The following is a 24,279-nucleotide window of genomic DNA, read 5'->3' on the forward strand; positions in this document are numbered from 1 at the left end:
ATATTTTGTTTATTAGTCATTTAAATCAGTTTTAGTTGAAAAGGTACAAGACTTTCATTAAATATTTTTAAATAGGATCATTTTGCTTTGCCGCTAGTGGATTCAACACACGCTAGAGAAATTTAAACAGATGTACCTGAGGTATATGTTTGTTGCACGATCATGACCGTACTGGACACTTAAAACAGAACCGTCAACAGAACCGTCAAAAACACTTGAGAACATTCTCCATAAGTCGGACATGACGATTTATTAAGAATGACACAAATTGCATAATGCTTGCAGCCTTGCACATAGTAAAGTATTCAATTGTGCTCAATGATTATCATACGTACAGGATGTTATCTAATATCAAAATATTTTGAAAAAATCAACAACATGGTATACCACGAAGGAAAAAACAAATGATGAAAACTATACCCTGTTATAATAATATTGAAACACATAAAATACCTACCTTGAACGGGAACTTTTTCTGTGTTTATGAAGTAAAGAAGACACCGAGCTATATAAACCAGGGGGCTTGGGTGACGGGAGCCACATGTCGGGGGGAACGGAAGACCTGTGGTTCGTAAAACCAGTGTCATTTTAACTTTCCCATCATTATCACTAAGAATCCCCAAGCTGAAATCCCTCAAAAAGCATGGGAACCAAGTTACAAGACACCGCAAGAAACCGGCAACAAGTATTCACAAAGAACGACTTTTTGAGTGATATAATTGGAAATGCATTTTATATTTTTAAACTTTAATACAATGTAGGACAATTTTTAAAGATATTAATTTTGTCATTGTATTGACAGCACCTATTATCTATTTATGATAATATAGAGACTAATACTGTATAAAGGGATATTTTCGCCCGATGTAATTTTCGCCCTCTCATACTTGAAAATAATTTTGTCCCGTGTTAAATTTGCCCACTTATAGTTTTGTTTAAGAAATGATACTGTAATCTTTAACTTCGCCCGTTTTAAATTCGCCCAAAAGAGGGTAAAGCGAAAGGGGGCGAAAATAAAACCGGGGGCGAAAATTTCCCTGTATACAGTAACCGTTTTGCAAATTCCCTAAATATACCACAGAGCCAAAAAGACGAAACGTAGAAAAATGCAATCACTACTTTTAAACCTAGGATCTGACACAAGGATGACTCAATGAAGAACAAATCGGAAACAAACACGTCTTATTTTTACAACAACAAAATGTTTTCTAATTGTGAAACTCGTTATGACAATACACAGTGGGTTAAGTTATTTAAGAAATGGCGGTGATGATTAAGATATCCTGTGAAATTATCATGCCTCTAGATTGCATCCTGCTCTTAAAAAGGTTAAGAAAGATTCGCGCTCATTAATGAAATCTTTGTAAGACAGAGATGTCGCACTTGGTGATCGTGCTATACTTTCTCGAGTGTTTCCGGAAGCACTATACGGAATAACAATCGGGAACGACCGTCTTGGCCGCTACTGGTTTTGTCTTCTGTAGACAAATATGACAGATATTTTGACACTTTAAAAGAGACGCCATTTTTGATAATTTTCCTAGGCCTAGCGATTAACTGAATTTCTGACCAGGATTGATTATTAGGGGGAATATCGGCGTTGTAATTGTGCATTTAGAGAATACGTCGCTGACTGCATTGGAGATAAGATGAAAAAGACAGAAACTGCGTTCGCCCAGATAATTTATGTCCCTAATATAGACAAGACCATGTTTCCAATTTGTAATTAATTTGCATAATTTCATGCTCAACTTTCTTTTGATAACCACCACTGAGTTGGATAATAACTTTCCTAATCATCCGTTATTATGCTAAACTGCAGAGAACTATGTACTTATACTGCTTTTATCTATCTCTTCTCTTTCTTTTTCTCTCTCTCTCATTGCAAGACACTCTTAAGAAGCAGACGAACAACAGATGACCCTACAGATACATATGTTTTTGCGAGGATGACGGTTTATCGAATGACAAACAGACAGATATCTGCATCCTTTGCTATTTTCCCACACATCTTCACCGCTAGTGTCAACATATGACGAAGATCAGCCGACAAAAATGTGAAATTCATTTTCCATGCCTCTCTTCTTACGATGCCTGTTGATTTTCTATTACATGCCTCGCTTTCTTATCTTCATCAAATAATGTGAGAGTTACAAAGCAGGGTAATTATGGCGCGCAGACTCAGTACTTACTGAGGTGGCACCGATTTGTGGCACTGTCAAAATATACCACATCGTGTGAATTTTACACTGATTTATATAGACAAGCTAAACACACAGAATGGTAACAATACTCGTATATGAGAATAGATTAAAACGATCTCAATGAAACAAAGATATAATCCATTCTGTTATACAAAAGAGAGAAAAAGAAGAGGTGAGTGCTTGCTCATCATTGGTTGTTATATTACCCGGATGAACACACAATTAAATAAAATTTATTGAATTTTACATGAGAGAATTTGTAATATACCAAAAAACAATCTGATTTATGACATTCGTGGCTGTGGGAAAACTAGGCATCACCACTTAGAGCTGCAAATTTCTCTATCTGCACTAGTTATACAAAATTTGAAGAGAAAATCAATCACCTGTTGCACGATGTAAGGGAATTTTATTCTTGTACAATTTGGGTTAAGATTTATCTACTCACACTTTGTAAAATAGGGAATCTTACAAAGAGCGCAAATGAATAAAATCATTAATTGCACAATAATACTATTTTCATAAATTGCTTGGCTCATCATTGGTTGTTATATTATTTTCATTGATATGAACACACAAAATTTGCATGTATGATATTTTCTTGATTTACCAATGAAATTCAACTCCTTGTCTTGTATGGTCTTTGATTTGCAAAATTCCCTCTCCCTGCTCTTAAAATTCCAGTTGATATGAACATTTTAATTTTATGTTTTTTTCACTCTTGAAATTTATCTTGACTTTAATCATTGATTTGCCATGTAATATCACACGTGATACCTGACATTGTTTTATCCTAAGCTGATTAACATTTATGCTTTTCATTTTATTTAGATTAAATCTTTGTGATGTCTTTAAATTCACTGTATCAAGGCACTGACACAGCAAGCATATATCATTAATGTTCATGCTTGATGACCACCATTATATATTTTATGGAAACTTTTATAGGCCAGCAAAGTTATCACCAACAGGGCAGTATTACAGTTGTACTGTCTTGTTTTTCTAAATTCCTCTGCAATATTGTGTACATGAAATATGAGAAAAATATGTCAATTTGGTAACTAATTGTATGACATATACCATTATTTAGATAAGCTAGTGCACTAGAAAACTGTCGATTTTTATGTCATCATCGCTCTTCATTAATAAAAATATTGAAAGGGTAATATACACTAGTTTGGAAAATGACTCAATCTGATTTTGAATATTTTTCCCATGATTTTTGCCATCTTTTGTCTATAAACATAGAAGAGTTTCAAAGAGAGCAGAAAGATCATTTATTTAATCGGATAGTAAAGCTTTTCTGTCGGTATTCCATTGTAATGACCGCGTGTGCCTTATTTGCAAGCCTTTACTCACTTCATTACACCCCAATTCAAAGAAAGGACAAGATAAATTGAGGGAATCTGTAACAAACGCATTTCTATTAATCATATGACAGCTCGGATTTTAGTCGTCTCCTCGCAATTCACGGAAAACCATCATTTCCCGAGTCCAGCTCGTCCGAATGTCTCCAAGGAACCCTAAAGGACCGACAAATCTATTTAATATCACTTAATGAAAAAGTCAAAAGAAATTTGTCTCCGATATTTGCTTCATTTTGTATCTTCGAGCGAGAGATAAATTGGCTCGTTGTCAGAATGTGAGAAGAGAATGTTTCGAGACAGTTTCTTTGACCTTAGGTTTGAGGAAGAATTTTAGGTGACATCGATTTGAAATACCAAGGATGATTCATGGAGTTGTTTAGCTTGAGAACAGACAGTCATTTAACTATTACATAAGAAGAAGCATTCATACACATAAAAACTTAGAGAACGTGTTGTTTTTGTAACGCAAACTTACAGAGAGTTTAGAATAGTTTGGCTATCTCTTCGGAACCTATAGAAATCTTTGATAAACTGTGAACGATTCCGTCCGAGAGATCCATCATACCGAGTATCATGTCAAAAGAGGGAGGCTTACACATCAAACACTTAATAAACCGAGACAATAAACAGTTGTCGTAGCGAAATCAATACCTTAATAGACCTTAATTAAATTTGATAACAAAGCTATTTATTCAATAAAGATCGGCTAATATCAATTCCGCTTGTGTGAGAGTGAAAAAGAAGCTGCCCAGGAGGCGCTCCGATCTGATGCCACCTTGATTGCATTATCAATATCTCAGATTCATCTTTAATGAAAACTTCATGTAAATTTTTTTCAAATAGATTTTTCTGCAAAGATCTTCATTGACACCATAGAATCTCGTCATAATAGGGCATAAGAATCGGAGAATTGAACAGGAAACAATATACACGGAATTGAGATTGATATCTCGTTTCCACGTGCGCCCGGTGAGCTCAAGATGCATGGCCGTTCAAGTATATTTTTTTGGTGACTAGTCTTTGCTAGATCTACACCAGAAAATTTGAAACTGTTTTCTGTTACATTGAAGTGATAGTCCTAAAGTAGGTATTAAGTAGGCTCTTTTATCAAGTGCTGAACACACTAATGAAATGGGAAAATTGAAACTAATGATTAACAGTTAAAAATAAATCAGAGATATTCGTGTTCGCTAACATGTTGCAAGACCTTTTTTCGAAAATCATCTTAATTTCTTACGTGTAATTTCATAACTTTGGTACACTCTTAATCTGACTGTGGTTTAAGATACTAGGCTGTCGTCTGCTGTATGTCCTCTTGAATTACTAAAACTATTTTTTATGACACAGACCCCATCATAATGTGAGGTTCTTTTGTCTCAAAACGCGTGTCCCGGAGTCTAACAGTACAAAGTATTGCGAATGTGAGAAACTAAAACCCAAAGTGATTCCGTGATGCACAAATTTGTGACAATCCGAGATTGTTTAGACTGCCAGTGACAAACAAGATAAAAACTTCTCAAATATCTACCCTACTCTAAAGAATCGACAAGCAAACAAAGCGAACACGCCTTATCTTAATTTGAGGGTTATCAAATCAAACACGGCACACAAACAGTGTTTAATTTGATGAAATTTATGATGCACCGCACTTATCTACATAACCTTGATGCAATGGCTGAAATTAACGCCCCTCAGATGTAGAAATGTATATACAGAGTTATATAACACGCTCGTATTTGTGACTTTTGTTTGACGTAGCTTTATCTGTTAATGCATTTTGTGTTATAAATAGCCATAACTTTGTCCATATCAATTTCAAACAATGACAATTCTGCTATCATTCTCAACTTAAGCGACATAATTGAATACAATGAGTACCCACATCTTGGAGATAGAGATTTGGATAAGAATTTCTGTGTGTTCATCGTAGGAAGATAGCGATTTAATAGTTTATTTATTCGAAAATTGGTATTAAAACTTAAATACAGATTCATTAAGGGACTTTTGGACTTTAAGAAAAATGAAAAACATTGACTGGTCTCTGATTAATGATTTGAAACTGATGTTAACACCCTATTAGTTTCTAGTTATTTTTTTTTTATTGGGGGGGGGGGGGTAATTCACACCCAAATATTCATTACCGTCTTCCAAGGAAGACGGTATTGTATAGTTGAAGTTTTTTACAGTCTTCGGACTATGCACTTCCTCTCTTTTGTGATTGGTAGAAAATGCATGATGAGAAAATTTTCAATTATTTCATTGGTTGAAATGCTGTTCAAGGCAAGGGAGATAACTTTCTGATGATCTAATTTTCGTACGACTTAACAATTTTGCAAGATTTTCAATCTTAAAAAAAAAATGACAAAACGAACAACAAAATCAGCAGTAATTAATTCCTAATAACATGATTTTTCGTATAGCAAAAAATAAAAAAGATCTCTTTAACTTCATTATAAATAAAATTTGATTTTTATTGCTTACAGGCTTTACAATTTGTTATTATTCTTTTCCCCTTTCTTGTTTGAAGAAGGAAATGGAATCAGCCGAGGTTTGCCGAAAGCTCTCGGCGAGTCAAAGTTTACGGAGATGACCGAGCGACAACCGTGGTAGGGCTAATGCCAGTAAAAAGCTAATGTAGAAATACAAAATCAAGAAATTCAAAAGAATTATACGGCCTGATAGGTGTAGATCAGTTTACAGTTTAAGATTGTTGCTAAAGACGGGAAGCTTTTTAAAAAAGCTCTACTTGTAATGTACATATACTTGTAAGTCATACCTTCCATGAATACGGTGAATTGTTAATCGTTGATTTGAAGGTTCCAACGAACGGTCCCATCTTCTCTCCCTTCTTTATGGACTGTTTGGTCCAGACCCCCAGTCCAGGATAAACATGGGACTCGAGCAACTCAAACTGGTCAGGAATGTGAATATCTTCCGGGATGTAGACAGGCAGGTATTCGGATTTTATTTCACCGGAAGCGGATGCTGAATTCATTTCATCATGCACATCCTCAGCTGTTTCGTATTCTTCATCAGTCCCATCTGTAAAATAGAAAGACGATTAATAAAACTTAAGAAGTGATACTACATATATTTTATTTTAACATTTATTTCCTGCCAAGATTTTTTTATGAAATAATAAAAAGAAAAGTTTAAAAAGACACGATACAACGGGTTTATATTATTGTGGCATAAAATGATTTCCCACGAGACCAAAAAAAAAATCTATCATCAGAATGGCAATTTACTGACACAAGAATAAAAAAAATTCTTATTGAATCTAATTTATACAGATGTTTTAAAACACCTGTTAATTTTACTTCTAATAACGCTGCAATGCGTGCAGTTGAATTTTGGATCCACAAGGCATGGACAAAATTATCATCAAATAGAATTTCCCCTTTATCATTGACTTTTGAAATTTTCATCATGGTTTTTAAATGACAGTGCTATTTTTTCTTCACTATTTATAAAGTTAAGTATCTTTGGAATTAAAATTTTAATACAGACAAGGAACCACTTTTGCCAAAAGTGAATATATATTTAGAACTTCAGAATACACTTGACTAATAGATCAATATCTTTTACTTGTTTGTTTGTTGTTTAACGTCCCTCTCGAGAATTTTTCAGACGCTCAGTTCTTTAGGTAAGGAACAGAATGTCTTCCCTAATTCCAAACAGGATATTTACATACAGAGAGTTCCCTGAATATTCTGCGTACAATCGTTGATTCTCTTCGATAAAAATGACTAACATGATATTAATTTGTAATATTTGATAATTTAAGACAGTAAAGATAATTAATGGAGGCGTTGTCAATATTTTTGTTTGATTTTCTAGTTTCTTCCGTGGGTAAGATTTATTGTAATAACCGAAATGGAAATGAGTTCTTGTGAAGGTTCTAATAATTTCAGTTTTGAAAAAAAAAGATGCAGTGTCAATAAGGAAAGACAAAAGGCATAAACTGTAATTACTTGAAACGCCGCCGCGGCAATAGAAAGCCAAATAGATTACCGTGACTTAGCGGGAATCAGCCCGGTCATGTTCTGACAATAGTTCGAACACAGACAATAGAAAAACAGTTTGTAGCAACCTTACTGAGGATGCAAGTCGCGCCTTATCTGATGAAATTAAAAACCAAGCAAACGTTTTTATTAATCTAAATCGTTTACTTTTCACAAAACGAACAACTTAAGAGACAATTTAATAGCTACCAATCGATGTAATTATAGTGTAATTATAAGCTAATTTAAGGAAAAATCACCGAGACCTCTCTTTTCCCAGCAACAGTGATAACAATGATGATTTGGGTGAAAATAAAAGCCACGGACGGAATTGAAAAGCCGGAGTTTGGGATTATCATCTGGTTTGATGAGTGGAGAGGATGTTGAGACTACGGAAGGATTAGAAAATGGGCCCTGCGTCAGGATGTGCGCTGCGGAGAAAACCGTAATCGGAGACCTTAAATATCCCGGCGCTGTCGCGTTCGATTGCAACGTTCAGAATACACCGCGTTATCAGTGGCCAACCATCATACCTTAGAATTGATCTTTTAATTAAATACAGAATTTCGATGATATTTCTTGTTTTATTTTATCATTAAGAGGCTGTACACGAACTAGATAATAGGCTCGAATATTTCATTGTCAGAATTAAACACTTTTTGGAATCATAAAAAAGGAAGAGGGATACTAATTTGATATCAACTGAATGTTTGTAATGGTTTCCATAAAACTTGCAGTATTTAATGTAAGATCTAGATTACAAAGATTAGCATTCTTACTGGCTTTTATTAAATCGCCTCTTATTTATTGATTTATGCAGAAAGTATATTTCGTTATGAGTGGGTTACACACAGTTTCAAAAAGATTTATGAATCTTGAAAAAATAAAATATTTTTTACCATTGATGTTTTGTTTACTATCTGTTATCGATCAAAGAAATACTATTTCAAAATCTCTATAAGTATTTTAATTTCACAATTTCCAAATTGAATTTTAAGCGTATTTGAATAAGAAAACACAACTGTTCTTAAAATTTTATAAAGCAAATTTTAAGGGCTTTCTAGTCTTTTTTTTCTTCATTTAATTAAACTGAAACTATGAGGAGCCGCATTCCGTCGCTAATTTGTAAATCCATTTGTTTGATTCATTAGTACATAGTGTCCACTCATACCGCTACAATAACGAAGACTAATGAAAACTTTTAGTGTCTCTTATAGAATATGTCCATTTTCTACACGATTTCTCAAACTCTCTGAAAAACTTATTCAAGCGCACTGACAACCTTGATAAAATTGAGAAATCTAATTTCGAAAGTGACATCGAAATGAAAATGACGTCGAGGTTTCCGGTCGAGAATTCATCGTCGGATACAGGGCGACGAGGCAATTTAATTCGGAAAATAATGAAATCTTTGAGAGACAATCATAGTACGCATTGACAACGTCTGCCTATAGGCGAGCCTGGTGAGCTCTTCAGTTTGACGACTAAATCTTCAGCTCTAATTGTCCATGAAGCCCCAACCTCAGTGATAAAAAATGTAGCCATGTTGATTAGATAGCGATCTGTGTTATGAAGTTATCAAATTCAATTGCATCATTATGCCAATATAATTTCTACAACCATAAACAACTGAAGAAAAACAAACATCTGCGACACGTCAATAAAAGCAAATTAAATTGTAACTGGTATATTTGAAGAAAAATTTTATCACGTTCACTGCTCGAGTAACTCGCATAGAATGCTTGTAAAAGTCCATTTAAAGTTTTTTTTCTCCTTATTTGAAAAAATAATTGATATAGTTAGCAAAGATAAGTAATAAAACAGCCAACAGCCCAGATGTCATGATAAAAATCTATATGGGTATTCAGTTTTTCATATCTAAATATCTACAGAGATAATATTTAATATCTACAAATTAATGGGTCATATCACGTAATTTGGACACCCGTTTTTCTTGGTACGTAGAGAATTTCAACCCTCAGCCATGTGTTGGAAGCTCCATCACGTAATTTATTGTATTTCATAGCATCAAAAGAAATGGATCGGAGTTATTAAATGGAGTGCAAGATTCCTTTTATCTTTTGAACAATCTTAAATTAAATCTAAGTATTGGAATGATTCATACGCTCTCTGGGGGTGTGGAAAATGGAAAAGTTTGAAAAGAACTGAATGATCAAGATGAATCTCTTATTCGCAAACTATCTCAGGTAAACTATAATCTGGAAAAATACAAGTCAAAATTGTGTAGGGGCGGTAGAATAAAAAAAATGATCAGAGGATTTTACGACTTAAATTTTTTTTGTATAAAAATTGAATTAAGAAAGCATCTTGCTTATTATCTGCTTTAAGTCCTTGATATTGAAATCGGAGATGACATTCTGATGATACAAGGAAGATCTTGGGTGGTATGTTGCTGTAGCGTGAAAAGTCCAGCCCCGGACCACCTACCCCAGATCCCAGTCAAATTCTTACAGCTGGTAAATATCACAAGAAATTGATTTAACTGACCACAACCTTGCTACAGTTTAACCAATGATTTAGCACATAACCAACAGTATAAAGGATGAACCTAATAAATAATTAAAAGTATCATTTCTATCGAAAGTTTTCTTCTTAAATTCAACGTTGTTGATATGTCATTTTTTTTACTACCTAGATAAACAGATAGATAAATCGTAATACACCCACAATGCCTTAATGTTTTTGTTTTTTTTTTAAATTCATTTGTCAACATTACTAGTAGGATATAAACATCTCATTTTTATTATGGTACGTTGATCGCCAGAAAAGGCTGTACAAAGCAGGAGATGTTAGTACAAACTTTGAATTCATACAATTTATTGTTGCAAAGTACAAAAGGAAAGTCGAATTTTAACTTTCACGGGGATATTCAGCATTGATCTGAGAAATTCTTTTAACAAAAAATATTTGCGATTGGTAACAATTAATGGAGTGTTTTATGATTTAGGTTAATAATGATGAGAAAACAGGGGGATGTCATTATACACATTACACAATCCTCCACTCATATTTGTGCTCTTTTGATCTCAATATAAAAACAGAATTCAATTATTGTATCTTTGTAAAGAGAATTTAAACATAAAAGTCCACAAATTATTTGTCATTAAAAACGATTTGAAGAAAAATGTCACTTTAACATATCACTTTCATGTTAGCTGAATTTGATATGATAAAACACTGTCTCGTGTTAGTCGATTTATTTCATGTCGTCACAGATATGTGTCTACTCATAAGTTCCAATTGTTGTAATTGCAACAAAGGCGTAAATTTCGCTTTTATGAAGTTTAACAGAACTTTGTTATCCGTCATATTAAATTTAAACTGTTTTAGTCTGATGAGTTTTTGGTCTTAGTAAGAGTTTACCATCAAAATAAGCTTAAAAGTGGTTTGTGGATAGACTTAGAGGATGAACAGATGGGAAAAGAGTTGCATCAACAATCACAGCGCTCAAAGATCAATTTCAAACAAAAATCAGTGGGCACTTCCGGCAGATCTCGATACTTTTAATAACCAAGTCCGCCAAACAAACAAAACCACGCGCGGAGTTGACAGTCGCGCTAATTTGGTTATAACTCCGGAGATAAGATACCTTAGCGTATCACTCGATGGACACCAATTAACAATTTAATATATCTTTTTATCCTTAAGTGTGTCAACAGAGACCGACTGCCCGTGTTGACTTTGAGTTTCAGGTACTGCAGGGAAGAGCTGGATAAACCTAATTACCGTCAGGTACCCGTCCGACTGCGCGTGCCAGTAACTTGCATTCCTGGGACGAAATCCGCAACTAAGACGAAAGAAAGCAACACTTAAAGATAATTTAAAGGCAAAGGAGAACGCAAAATTAATTTAGCAGAAGTTCACAATTAATGTTTTTAAGAATTGCACAATGAGCGCTTGATTGAAGGCTAAGAAAGGGAAATACTTCATTTGCAAAAAACGTTAAAATGGATGGAAAAAAATTGTATTATCATTCAATATATTGAGATGATAAGCCACACAATGGCACTACTGAATTGTGCAACAGAGAATATCGAACCAGTCAAACAAACAATAATGACCAAATAATAACACAAATGACAAAGAGATAAGATACATTCGAGTCACAGTAGGCATGAATAGATAGAGAGAAAGGCATGAATGGGTAAAGGGAGAAAGGAATCTACAAGTGTCTCTGGTGCGACATGTTTCTCCGTAGATGCTTTTCTCATCAGCAACAACAGGCTGATATCTTATTATCGTTACCGGGATAAAACGCACTGATGACACAGGTATCAATCTTCGGGCGCGTTTGATGACCACCACGTGTCAACAGACCACTTGGTACTCCTCTGTAACCAGGGACAAGCCAATCAAACCCATCCGTAATAATTCCAGTCTCTCAATTTCCCCCCATTGATTTCGTATTATTGAGATGGTTTATTGATGTCCATCTGTTGATGGTTTAATTTGGTTTTTTAATAAATCCCTATAAGTCATCTATCTGCTTGGATATCGGTCCTGTCAGTTTTAGTGAACTTAGGCATCTTTTTTTATTAATTTTTATTTTTTAAAATATTTCCTTTGGGTTACGACATTGATTTCTAATGATCTTGCAATGGTTTGATGAGAAGGGACGGAAGTCCATGTCGGGGCGTAAATATGTTAGTCTTTTAATTAAGAAAGATCAAACGTAATTGGTGAAGAGCTAAAGTCGAGAGTTCTTGATCCAAATTATTTCTATTCAGTTGTAGACATATATATGCAGACTATATTCAAGTAGTATCAAAACAACAAACTTATGCTAAAAGATGCAGGGCGCCCACACAGTTTTTTCGTGTACTAAAAAGGAAGATGTCTTTAAAATTTAATAAGATTTCTTTTCTTATAAAACATTTATTTTAAGACGAAAAATATTGAATAGCGGTATGTGTGACGGTAAGCTTTTGTGGATATAATGATTTACCATCTCATCTTGGAATAAAATTATCGTGTTATGTGTGCAAAACAGATGTGACAGGACACTGCACTATCAAATATAGAATACATTTGAATTCATCAGAAGGTTTTATTTCTAAATGACACAGGAAATATAAAATAAAAACGAATTGATGATAGATAAGAAAACTTAAGCATATAACCCGTCCTTTTCATGGGACTTCTTCACAAGTATCAGTTATCAATGAATCATTTAGTTGAAATGTTGAATTTGAAGAAAATGTGCTGTATCACCATGGTGTAAGTTGTATTGTGAAGTTGAAATAGAATCTGTAGGGTTAACGGGTACCCAAGGCATCTCGTATGTCCTACACAAACAACTATCTATTGAACATAATAAACGACATCTTCCCAAAGACCCGCCGGCCTGTTTGACCTCTTCATGATCAAATTCTGACTTTTCACACAAAGCAAAAAGAGAAATCTTGTTTTGAGACCGTCACCTGTGATTTTTCTGTAAGTTGAGAACGATTACGTCACGCATAACTCTCGTAGAATCTCATTTTCAATGAGAGTTTCAGCGTTGCGATTTTAGGAACGAAGATGGTAAGCCATGTTTCCTGTAAGATGCTTAGTACGTCTAATAGTCCACCCCACCCAGTGAGTTATACGATCACGTGACAAAACATTTTCTTATATCATTGTTATCTCAAGATCTCCATCTTAAATTATTGCAGGTAGAAATATGATTATTATACACCTGTGAAAGATCTAAAGTTCGTGCTGCGTTATGAATGAAATACAATAGAAATTTATTAATAACGTTGGTGGTGTTGGGAAGAGTTAGTAAGCGCTGCAGTCCCGGCTTATCGCCTATCATCATCACAAGTAAGGGGAAGGATGAAAGGAAATAGTAGCCTGCATGCTAATACCTCCAGAGTAAAAGGTGAAAGGCTGCAGAAATATCAGACATGTATGCACGGCTTTGGTGGGCCCCACACCGCTGAGTAGGTGCACTGAGGCGGGGGTCAGCCGTATTCCTCAGAAAGTGACCCGAGTACGATGCCCGAACACGTCAGCGGCACAAAGTTTGATGTGGACCAAATATCAAGGCAATCAGATACACGGATAACAATATATGTAAGAGGTCTAGATAAGTACAAATAAAAGAAAATATACTGTGATTTTTCAATTTTACTTAGGTGTTTTGGCACGACAACAAAAAGTTTAAAGTTGTTAAACTTGAAAGATACCGTAGTGTCACTATTATTCTACATATCCCAAGTGGCAATAAGAGGGTGACACTCTCCCTAAAAGCTTCGGCGCTTCAATACACCAGGAGATATTAGTATCTATTCAATCTCCCTGCTGAATTCACAAGCACCCCTTGACCATGCTAATGGACATATTGTCGGGCTCGACATGCAAACAATTCAACAATAGGACGCGTAATATCATCGGCAAATATTGTCTTTTCCAAGTGAATGCGAAGTCTTTGTGGGTGTTGGAACTGTCCTGTTAAAACCCATCTGGATGTGTCAAATCAAAACTTCTTGCTATTGTTAAGAAAACGGACAGAGAAAAGTTTTCTTTAGAGATTACAGAAATGCAATCGATCTTCAAAGATACCTCCTTAGATTGATATTTCGTGATCTGAAATCGATAAAAACTTATTTCAATATAAACCTTTAATTGTTTTTTTCAACAATACATGTCACGAGGGGAAAATCTGGAATTTTATCTGATTGTGTCTTGTAGATGTTAAATAACTTTGAAATAGACTTTTTTCAAATTGCAATAGCTGGTTGGAAACTCAACAAAGTTGGCTTTTTTTGGAATGCTGAGTAACTGTACTCAATAAATTGGTGTCAAATATTAAGAACATTTTGTTACTACATGTATGGTCAAAAATATGACACTGGTTATTGTTAAACAGGGATTTGGTCATCAGGGGGACGGAAACCCGACTCCCAGGCCAATTCCGCGATCCCCTCTCAAGACCTAGGTCATGAAATCAACCCATATATATCTTTCACTCTTACAACAGATAATCCATTTTAGGAGCTTATAAGGATGTTTAGATCTCAGAGATTTGTTTTAATGACCAGTCAGTTTTATTGCAGATTGGAGGGAAAAGAGTCGCACTTTTATCTCGATTAATCTGACATCTGTCCGAGAAATAAAGGACCTACCCGTCCGAGGAAAGCTACTGGGATAGAGGGCGACACAGAGAAGAGAGAATAGCAACAGATTGCATGCTGAACATGTCGCCGAGGAATGTTAAAACACGTCTATTTCTGGGGTGATTTCAGGTGAATTGCCGTCAAATCGATCCTAAACAAAAGAATTAAATGTTGTAAACACAAAACGCGCGATTCATAATATTAGTTGTCAGAATTGACAGATTTTTATCCCGTTCACGCTTTCTCAAACACAATTTCACATTCTGTAATTCCAGCAGCCTTATACAAAACAACAGAACTAGTGATTACCTACACCCCCGTACTGACTAATGTCCCCCTTACACATATTACATGGCAAGATTTTCTCAGTAACCGGTCATGATTACATTTATCTCTTTTTAAAAAGCATAGTTCACATAATTTTACTTAAAACTTTAATTTTTGTGGTAATAAGATGTCTTTAAGCATGTTTTAAGCACCTAAAAGCGAACTTATAAATGGAGTCCAATTTGCAAAAGTCATAATTAGGAGTTGTGACGTCAGCGTCCACTTGCTGAACAGGCAATTTATGACAGAACTATATCGTCCTTCAAATAATTTCAAGTTTCCAATATTTTTTATCGACATTTAGATCATCAATGACAAACGAATTGCTTCTACTCTCTTTCTTTAACAAGGTACAATGTTGATCAAATAAAACCCCATCCTGCGGAGAAACGTGAGAGGTGAAGACGGTTGAGAGGGTAATTACTCTCAAAGTTCAATATTTTGACAGATGAGAAATTTTCTCATGCATTTCGGACATATCACATACTAGTACTATAAAATGAGGCTATTAAATAAAATATGATAAAAACACCCAATGACATCACAAGGCTTTGATATACCATATTTTAAATCAAATTCAATCATTTGATTCATCTTCTCGTTCTACTTGAATTAAACAAAATTAACTTATTATCTGAAATCCTGAGAAAATCCCAATAAACAGTCGTAAAACTCTATCAGATCGGGCTTGGGGTGATGACAGCGTGGGCCTTCGCTCCAAAAAGCGCCATCTGCAGGTGTAGGGAGGCTTTACCGAGGACTGGGGCCGATGAGCCGATGCTCATTTGAATGTCTTGTTTTCTCACTTTTTACAGTTTTCCTTTTTATATATACATCAAAGGCCTTAAAGTCTCGTCTTTAAAAGTGGCTTAATCTTAAAATCACTGTTATTATCCCCTTACCCTTCTATATTCGGTTGCTGGATGACATGTTTTACACAAGTTCCCAGGCGGGTCCTGCCTGCGTGATTGTAATTTGTGTGATGAGCTCCCCCTAATCGGCCAAAATGAGGACTCAGTTTACCCCTATCAGTACCCTAAATTGTAGGTTTGAATCATGCAACTCAACAAATAATATTTATGACTCAACCACCTCATATATTTCAATCCAATCAAAGTTTGTAAGTAAAAGATGGTCTGAACAAATCAGTGATGGGTTTGCAGTGGACATATATGTAAACCTTGGAAGGTCTACTCTTTCATAATAAGTTGTACAAAATCTACACATTGCATTATCCTGTACATTAATAATTTAATATTTATGAATATTATGAACTTAAGAATTTTCTGCTTAACGAATATGCAACAAATCGCGGAGATGGTCATCACGCGAGAACAGAGCGTTTGGTTTCATTAACAAGATACCGAAGATGCCGTGTTTATCTACAATAAGATGAAATTATGACGACAATTCAAAGCTATCACATATAGCAGAGACATCTTAATTTATAATCTGAAAACCTTTTTGATCTTTAACAACTACAATCGGCTATCAGATAGAAAAACAGATGTAATTTGTAACAATTTGTAAGATGTGAAAGTCGTTTTGATTTTTCTCATTTTCAAGGCCTTCATTCCAGAGGGATGATACACAGGCTGATTCTCACCTGGCGTTAGATCTGAATACCTGTAGAAGTACCCACTTAAAGCAACTATACCTTGTATCGAGTTAAAAGGTCTCTAAAAATGTTCCTTTTTGTTGCCATTTGTCAAATGACAGCGATACCCATCTTTTGGAGCATCGGGTGCTTAATAGCGCGTACCATAGTTTAAATCATTTTGAACATGGGATAAATTTCGATTTAAAAAAAAACACATCTTCATTTCAAATATTTTGACAGATGATTCACACACTAAAATACGCACATCAAATAAAAAAAAATTAAACAGATGTCGCGAGTTTCTTTGATACATTAAAATTGTTTCTAATTTAATATCATTTGAAAGATTTCTTTATTACGGTTTTTATTATTCGTTCTCGTATTTTCTATTTTTAGTAATAAATATTCTATCCAACATCTTTGGCTGTTCAGCTGTGGGAAAAAAGGTTGCGCGGACATTGAGTTTTTGTTTTGACTGAAAAATATCCATAAATGTGACTATTAAAAAAAATAATGTTAGCAGATAACTGTTGATTTTAAATGCATTTGAAAATGCGGGTACATATACAAATCTTTTTATTTTTTTTTTTATTTCTAAGTGATGCGTCTTTACTCACATATCCAATCTTTAAAAAATGCTTCTTTGTATGTAAGAGCAACAAAATTGTTTTATTTATCAAATGGATACACAACCTTACTTATATATCATAATCGGATAACAGTTAATGTTTAAAGCTTATATTATTATAGATAAAAAAAACTATTCATCTTTTCCTTGGAGGACACTCAACTCTTTTCAGAAAAGTACGGTATATGATATAGTGGACAAGTTTTCATTACAGCTGTCCACGGTCATTCAAAGTTCTGCTATTATAATAATAAATTCAAGTGTTTTTGTGGAAGTAATTCTGCAAAATATTTCATATTTTACTTGGGAACTGATAGAAATTATATTAATTTCATCTGGCAAAAGGCAATGGAAAAAGTGACCCTGAAATTGTACTAAATGATAGTGAAATCCGAGATATCAGTAGTCTGACTTACGCGGAGTTACGCTTTATCTAGGATAAACAAAACCATTCTATGTCTCTTTTACTAAATGAAGAAGACAAATTGAAATTTGAAGTTACAGCAAAAATTAGAATACAGAAATAGATAAAAATTGTCACGTGATTATGTCGGGATTTTGCTTAGCAATGTCACCGTTTGCGGTTTCGGGTTTTCTTATCACCTCAAGGTGTCCGCCGCCTGTCTATAGCGGTATAGAGCAGCTTAAAAGGGAAATCACGGGGAGATAACTCCATTGAGACTGGCCCGCGAGTCCCCGATAAGGCAATCTAACCAAGCCCTCGGAGTTGCCCGGAATCGTGAGGACAAATGTTCATGAAGATCCTCGGCACACGGTCTGTTATTTACCTTTAAATTCCTCCAATTGGAGATGAACTGCTTATTGAGTACCAAAGATAGATTTACCCACAATCTGTTCAGGCTAGATAAATGTAAATAAGGGGCTATTTGTATATTGATATAGTTGTTTCAGCTGCAATATACTAGTACATGTATGAACGTGTCTTGGTAAACATACATCTATACTAAGCCTCCGCCCTGGATCAAGAGAAGAATGTCAACGACAAGGTACCCGAAATTCTAGATTTTTTTATGATACCTTTGCCCTTAAAAAAATCAAAGTTCTCAAAGAAAACAGGAAAATTTTCGATTAAACAGTGTCATGTTATAACAATTATGTTCAGTAAAATGATAATTAATGATTACTCCGAATAAGTCAAAATTCCTATAAATTCAATCATGATAAAAGATAAAAAAGACTTCGGAACATTATAATGCAAGGGGTTTATGATAATATTCAAACTCTAGTTAAGACTTGCAGATGACATACATTACTTCATCAACTCTCGAACAAAATCCCGATGGCAAATCTCAAAAGATGGCTCAAATTATGTTTGATTATAAAATTAGAACCTCAAAAAGTATTTACGCCCAAAATATTTCCTCTCCTGTCAGTTTGAAAGATTTCTTGTTTATTTTGAGACCTAATAAATGTTGATGCTATAAAATCAACTCCACCTATGCCGCATCATATATTTCCTATTGTCTTCAAGGGTTTGTGATGCAATAGTCTTAACGCATAAACCGGGAAATAGCAGAAAAATAGAAGATAAAAAGGAAATTGGACCGTAGTAGAGGGTTGGTTAAGATTTGAATTGTACCCAACAGATAAAACACAAGTTGTGATTAATTAGACAGACTTTAGGAGGCTTTTTATAATTTGTTAGGCGATGTCTTCCCTTTAGTGATAACTTCGCGTACTTAATCATCTATTTCACTGGGTAAACTTACAGATCTTGAATGGATCTTATAAATAGTTTATAAAGCGGTGTCATTTTTGACCAGAAGCTTTGAATCCGGATCAAATTGATGAGATTACGGAGAAATTAAAATGTGATCTGGGGGTCTGTGATACTATACAGAGAGGCGGTTAGAAGGCGAATCCTAGCTTCCAGAGAAGTGCTCGGGAAATTAATGACAACTAATATAAGGGCTATCCTCGCTATCATTCCTCTTCTCCATACACCTATTAATATTTTCAAGTATCGAATATTAATTTTCCTTCGACGATACAAGCAAAAGGCGATTACGTAAAGACATCAAAAAAACTTCAAAAACCTCTTGGTTTAGGACAAGAAGTTTATCTTCTAAAAGGGAGGATATAAGATTTTGTTAAAATTCAATTTATTTCCAAACTCTTTCTAAATATCCCTAATGGGTAACATTATCCCTTTCGTTTTTGTATCCTGGCTGCTAATATAAAATTATATATTTTATCTCGCGGACTACAGAGTAAAATTAATAATAAATGGAAAGATTTTAAAGCCTAAACTTTTCGAAGAATCACAACATGCGTAAAGAAATTTCAAATCTTTTCTATATTTTGATAATAAAACGAATGTTAAAAGCTACAGTATAGCACATTCGTGACTTTTTAGCTTGCAAACAAATTGGATGCAGAGACAGCTCCTGTGTATCATGTGACACAACAAGTCAGAACCCGGGAGAGGAGAAGCACAATTCCCGGCGTGGGATGATTAGATTATCAGAATACAAGAAGAATGTTGTAATGTTGTGAAACTCTGATTTTGTCTGTTCTCACATCCGAATCTCTCTTCGCAGCTGGTACACATTACAGCAACTGGGCGACTTCGCAACCACCTTCACCTCTTGTCGCTAGGGGGCGCCCAACTCTCATCTTTTGCACTCCGGGGAAGCTGTGCTCATCTCGTTATAAGTCATTTTGAAAATTGGTATTATGGCGTTCTGATAATTTTTGATATCACCTGAGCTGAGCCTTAACCATAAATTCTACTTAGAGATAATTAAAGACAAAAAAATTCCCATGTCTCTCACGGGATACATCAGTTTTCTTTCAATATCATAAAATCATTTTTCATCTTTAAATAAAAAAAGGAAAAAAAATATTGTTAGGTATTAGGGTGTGTAATATTTTTACATATATATATATAAAATTTAAACATTTACCCATTTAATCAATTTAAAATCAAATTGCCCCCCCCCCAAATAATATACAAATTAAGCTCTCAGTAAATTGCTGATAATTCTTGGTGTCTTTTATCCATATTTTGATATCGTTTTATTAATTCCGGTTCGCATTTATTGAATAGGTAATCGAGTTTATTGTATATTTGTCCAAGACAAATAAAAAAATCGATCGAAAATCCTATGCTAACCACAGGAAAAGGCTAATGTCAACTGAGGCTGTTCGAGATGCTCCCTCATCATATCACGGAGACTACCATAAAGCCCGAGAACAGCATGTAATGATCATTGATGAGCCTTTTATCATACTTCCCACTGATCTCTGTCACCTAATAACTCGATAAAACCCGGTAAAACGTTCATCCCGAGGGGAAAAATCTCCGCCGCCTGTCTGTATGTCGCCAACCAATAATGGATCATCCTCGTAGTCACATGACAATAGGCGGTGATCATCACAGCGCATCATTATCTGCCAGTATTGGTAGAGGGCCGTGGGCGGGACCTAGGTGAATTACTGCTTAAACATCCAGAAATACCCCAAATTTGTGGGATTTATAAGAAAAACCCACTTGCTTTATTTTCATGCACCTGTGGTTAATTCAGGCCTCATTAATTACACTATCTTTTCTCTTATTGACCAAACAGATATTGATATTAGAAATAAAATTAAATGTTTTCACATTTTGTAAACGGAAAGTAAAGCGTTTTAATTTCAAATTCATTAAAATAATGTGATAAAATTAATAGATTATTAATCGCAGGCTTTCAATATTTTTTTCCCCTTTTTTTTGTGTATTGTGTAATTGTCGCTAACGGAGTAGCACCATACAGCCTGACATATTTATCTGTTCCAATATCACATGAGGGTCAAACCGGATTAAAAACCTAGGATTATTAATCCTATCACCAGTCTTTCTCTTTATTTCACAAATCTATGAGATCAGATTAACTCTCTCTTTAGACAATAATCCCCTAATCCTAGATCTTTTTACATGACATCTAGCTGTACTCTAAAACGGTCTAGCGAATAAGCACCTATCATTTTATTCATTTATTCTAAAGAGATCTAATCCGCGATTATCTGACAAGAAAAAATTCAAATATTACATACATCATAACAAAAGAATTTGAAATTTAAATAATAGATAGATTAATGATTTTACAATCCCAAGATTCTATCCGAGGGACATTCTAATACACAAAGACTGAAACCTTTTGTTAAGGCTAAAACAGTGTCTGGATAATCCAAAAATCTAGAGTCATCAGAATTATTGAACACCGGGCGAAAAACATTATAAAAATAGTTCAATTATCGATGAATAAAAAAAAATATGCTTTGAACTGAAATAAGAGAATAAATTAAAAACAAAAAGTTAATGAAAATGAATTAAAAATTGAAAAAAAGAGGAAAAAATACTGTCAAAAGAAAGCAGAAAATTGGTAAAAAACGCAGATTAAAAATAAATATGAGGGACAAAATCGGTGAGTAAGAATAATGATTAAATCATTTTTTATATTAACATTATTTTTAGCTATGATCAAGGCTATCTATCCCATTTGTCAACAGGATGTGTTCAGATCTTTTCAACGAAAATGAAGTAATTAATTTGTAAGGGCGAGTTTCCTGTTACTTTTGACTCCATATGATTTTATTTAATTTTCCCCTCCGTAAAACGCTAAATTCCAAACGGCACAGGACACTTGTTACTTTAATAGATAATTAAATTACAAATGTGATCTAAGAACAGGCTAATTAAAGCAAAAGTACAAAGAATCCCTCCTTCATTAAATCCCGAGCCCGGCCGGTAGGGAGGAGAAAGGGGTCAAGTGTTAAAAACATTTACAGAAATTATTTTCTACCAGTTTTATGTCATCCCATCGGTAGCGAATTAAGTTAACTATGAAGACAGTCGTTTTTAGAGGCCGATTTCCCAACGGGAAGCTGAGTAGGTTTACATCACAGAAACATGTAACACTTCAATAAAATCTGTACACGATTATAAGACGGTACTTGAAACTTAAAACTACCGAGTCTTATCATTAAGACAACATCTTTCAAATCTCAACACGACCGTCTTATTAAAATGAAGAGAGGGGACCTTTCTTCTGTTCTATTAAGTGAAGTTTTTTCCTGTCAAAAGAAGATTGCCTGATTATGTCAACTGAAGATCTCCACGATGTGTGTGTGACATTGAACTCGGGCTCGGCATTCCTCTGGTCAGATAAATGCTACTTTTGCGACAGAACACTTCTGAAACCACTTAGGTAACATCCGTGACAATGTACAAATTACAAAATTGAAAGGCAACTCAGGCCCACGAGCACGTTCATAGTCCCTTTATAATATATTAAAAATAAATTTCTTTAATTCAGTGATTTTTTTTAGGAAAATACAATTTCATGTCTTCTCTCTCTCTCTCTATTTTTCAAAATCGTGTTACATTTAACACAGTGGTCAGAGAAAATATTTACGGAACTCCTTTTCTGATTTCAAGAACTGTCAGACTATAACAAGAGTATATTATTTTTACATCATACAGAGATGTTCTATAAATATGACGGGAACTGTCCGGTCCTCTATTGATGAATGGTACTATGATTCTAGTTTGTTTGAAATTGGCCGTGATGATATTTGACATTTGCTCAAGAACTTCAAAGACTCAACAAACAACACTTAGAAGTTGACAATATTTGTTGTGTCCTATTTGTCGAGGTGTTGAAGTCGGCTCGCTAGGATTACTTGAGAAACTGCTACTATCTGTCAATATCTTCTGACTTAATCTGTCAACGAAGAGGCCTCCTGGCCAAACCGCATCTGTGACTTTCACCTTCACTAATTGTTCCCTCCGAACAATTCTCTTCGCTGGCTTTCTTTCCTAACTTTATTTATTTAAATGGATAATTTAAAAAATGATTTATTGATACATGGAAAAGGTTCGAGGCTCTGGCAAAATGATACCATCAAAGCATTTTGTAACATTAACAAAAGCTGAAATATTAATGTTCATTTTTCCTAATAAACAGTTTCTCATGCCGGAATAAATAACTTTTACACGTGTAATCAATCATAAGACCGGGGGGACATATGTTAGGTGGGACGAGCCTCCAACTAGGATCAGTGTGTCATGTTTTCAGTGATTTCTCCCAATATCCACCCCCAGGGGCTTTTGATCTTAGAGTCAAGCAATCACACGCATCAGTTTCATTTAAATAAATTTAATTCACTGTCAATCAGAGCTGGTGCACGAGAGGCGATAATCTACATATTACTCTCGGGTCGATCTCAGTCGCCTGTAAGTTTCACCAAATTCCCATCTGTGTACTCTCCGTATGGATTTTTCAATGATATAAAATGCATAATGAAGTAGGAACGCCAATCACTCGCTCCGCTAAGACTTGTAACGATTAATGTATGTTAAATATTCCGGATTCTATTTGCTGCTAGCAAAATAAAGGTAAAAATCACCTACCTTGGGTGAATTTTCGGGCTTTCGATTTGGACCGCATCTTCTAGAGTCAGTCAGAAGCACGTGCATCCATATACGGTAAAAAGGAATAAAAACAGACACTTCAAAGGCTCAAATCGCTGCACGTTCGCACCTGAACGCATGCGTGTTTCTCTTTCAATAAGAACTATTACTTTCTTTAAATATCAATTATCCTATTAGATACAAACAAGCTACGGGTATTACAATGTAAGATATAGCACGACTATCGGTATTCGATAATATATATCTAACAGTAAGAATGGATTGGAAGGATTAAATGTTAAATTATTTTCATATCCAAAAAGATTACTATCTCTGGAGAAAACGGCCATAGAGTATAATCTGATTTAATATCTGACGATATCATATTTTGGCTTCCCTGGCTCTCACATTTAGAAATTTAACAATCGCTTTTTGTGGAGAATAACGGGTAGCTGAAATCAAAATCGCATAAAAGAAAGGATAGACAATGCATTCTTAATAGATATCCGCCATTCAGATAAATGTCTTATTATTTCGGGGTACTGGAGAAAAATGAACAAGAATTGATACATCTGACACAACATTAAAAGGCGCCAAAATATCAGTTACAGTA

At 34.6% G+C, this 24,279-nt stretch overlaps 1 protein-coding gene across 2 annotated transcripts in view; it reads right to left on the minus strand.

Annotated features, from left to right (window-relative positions):
• Nucleotides 1–24,279, minus strand: part of LOC134271176 (histone-lysine N-methyltransferase MECOM-like) — a 67,474-nt gene that overhangs the window by 17,659 nt on the left and 25,536 nt on the right. The window contains exons 1-2 of one of the 2 annotated variants that reach the window (XM_062753421.1): nucleotides 23,667–23,718; nucleotides 6,348–6,613 (exon numbers count right to left, since the gene is read on the minus strand). The exons of the other annotated variant lie outside the window; for it this stretch is intronic. Coding sequence (XP_062609405.1) covers nucleotides 6,348–6,613; nucleotides 23,667–23,703 — 303 coding nt within the window. The 5' untranslated portion in view covers nucleotides 23,704–23,718. Of the gene's footprint in view, nucleotides 1–6,347; nucleotides 6,614–23,666; nucleotides 23,719–24,279 lie in introns of those variants that run through there. 2 annotated transcript variants of the gene reach the window in all.

Source organism: Saccostrea cucullata, unplaced genomic scaffold (genome assembly GCF_032062105.1).
Source record: "Saccostrea cucullata isolate Sc308-1 unplaced genomic scaffold, CSIRO_AGI_Scuc_v1 ctg750, whole genome shotgun sequence".
Lineage (NCBI taxonomy): Eukaryota > Metazoa > Mollusca > Bivalvia > Ostreida > Ostreidae > Saccostrea > Saccostrea cuccullata.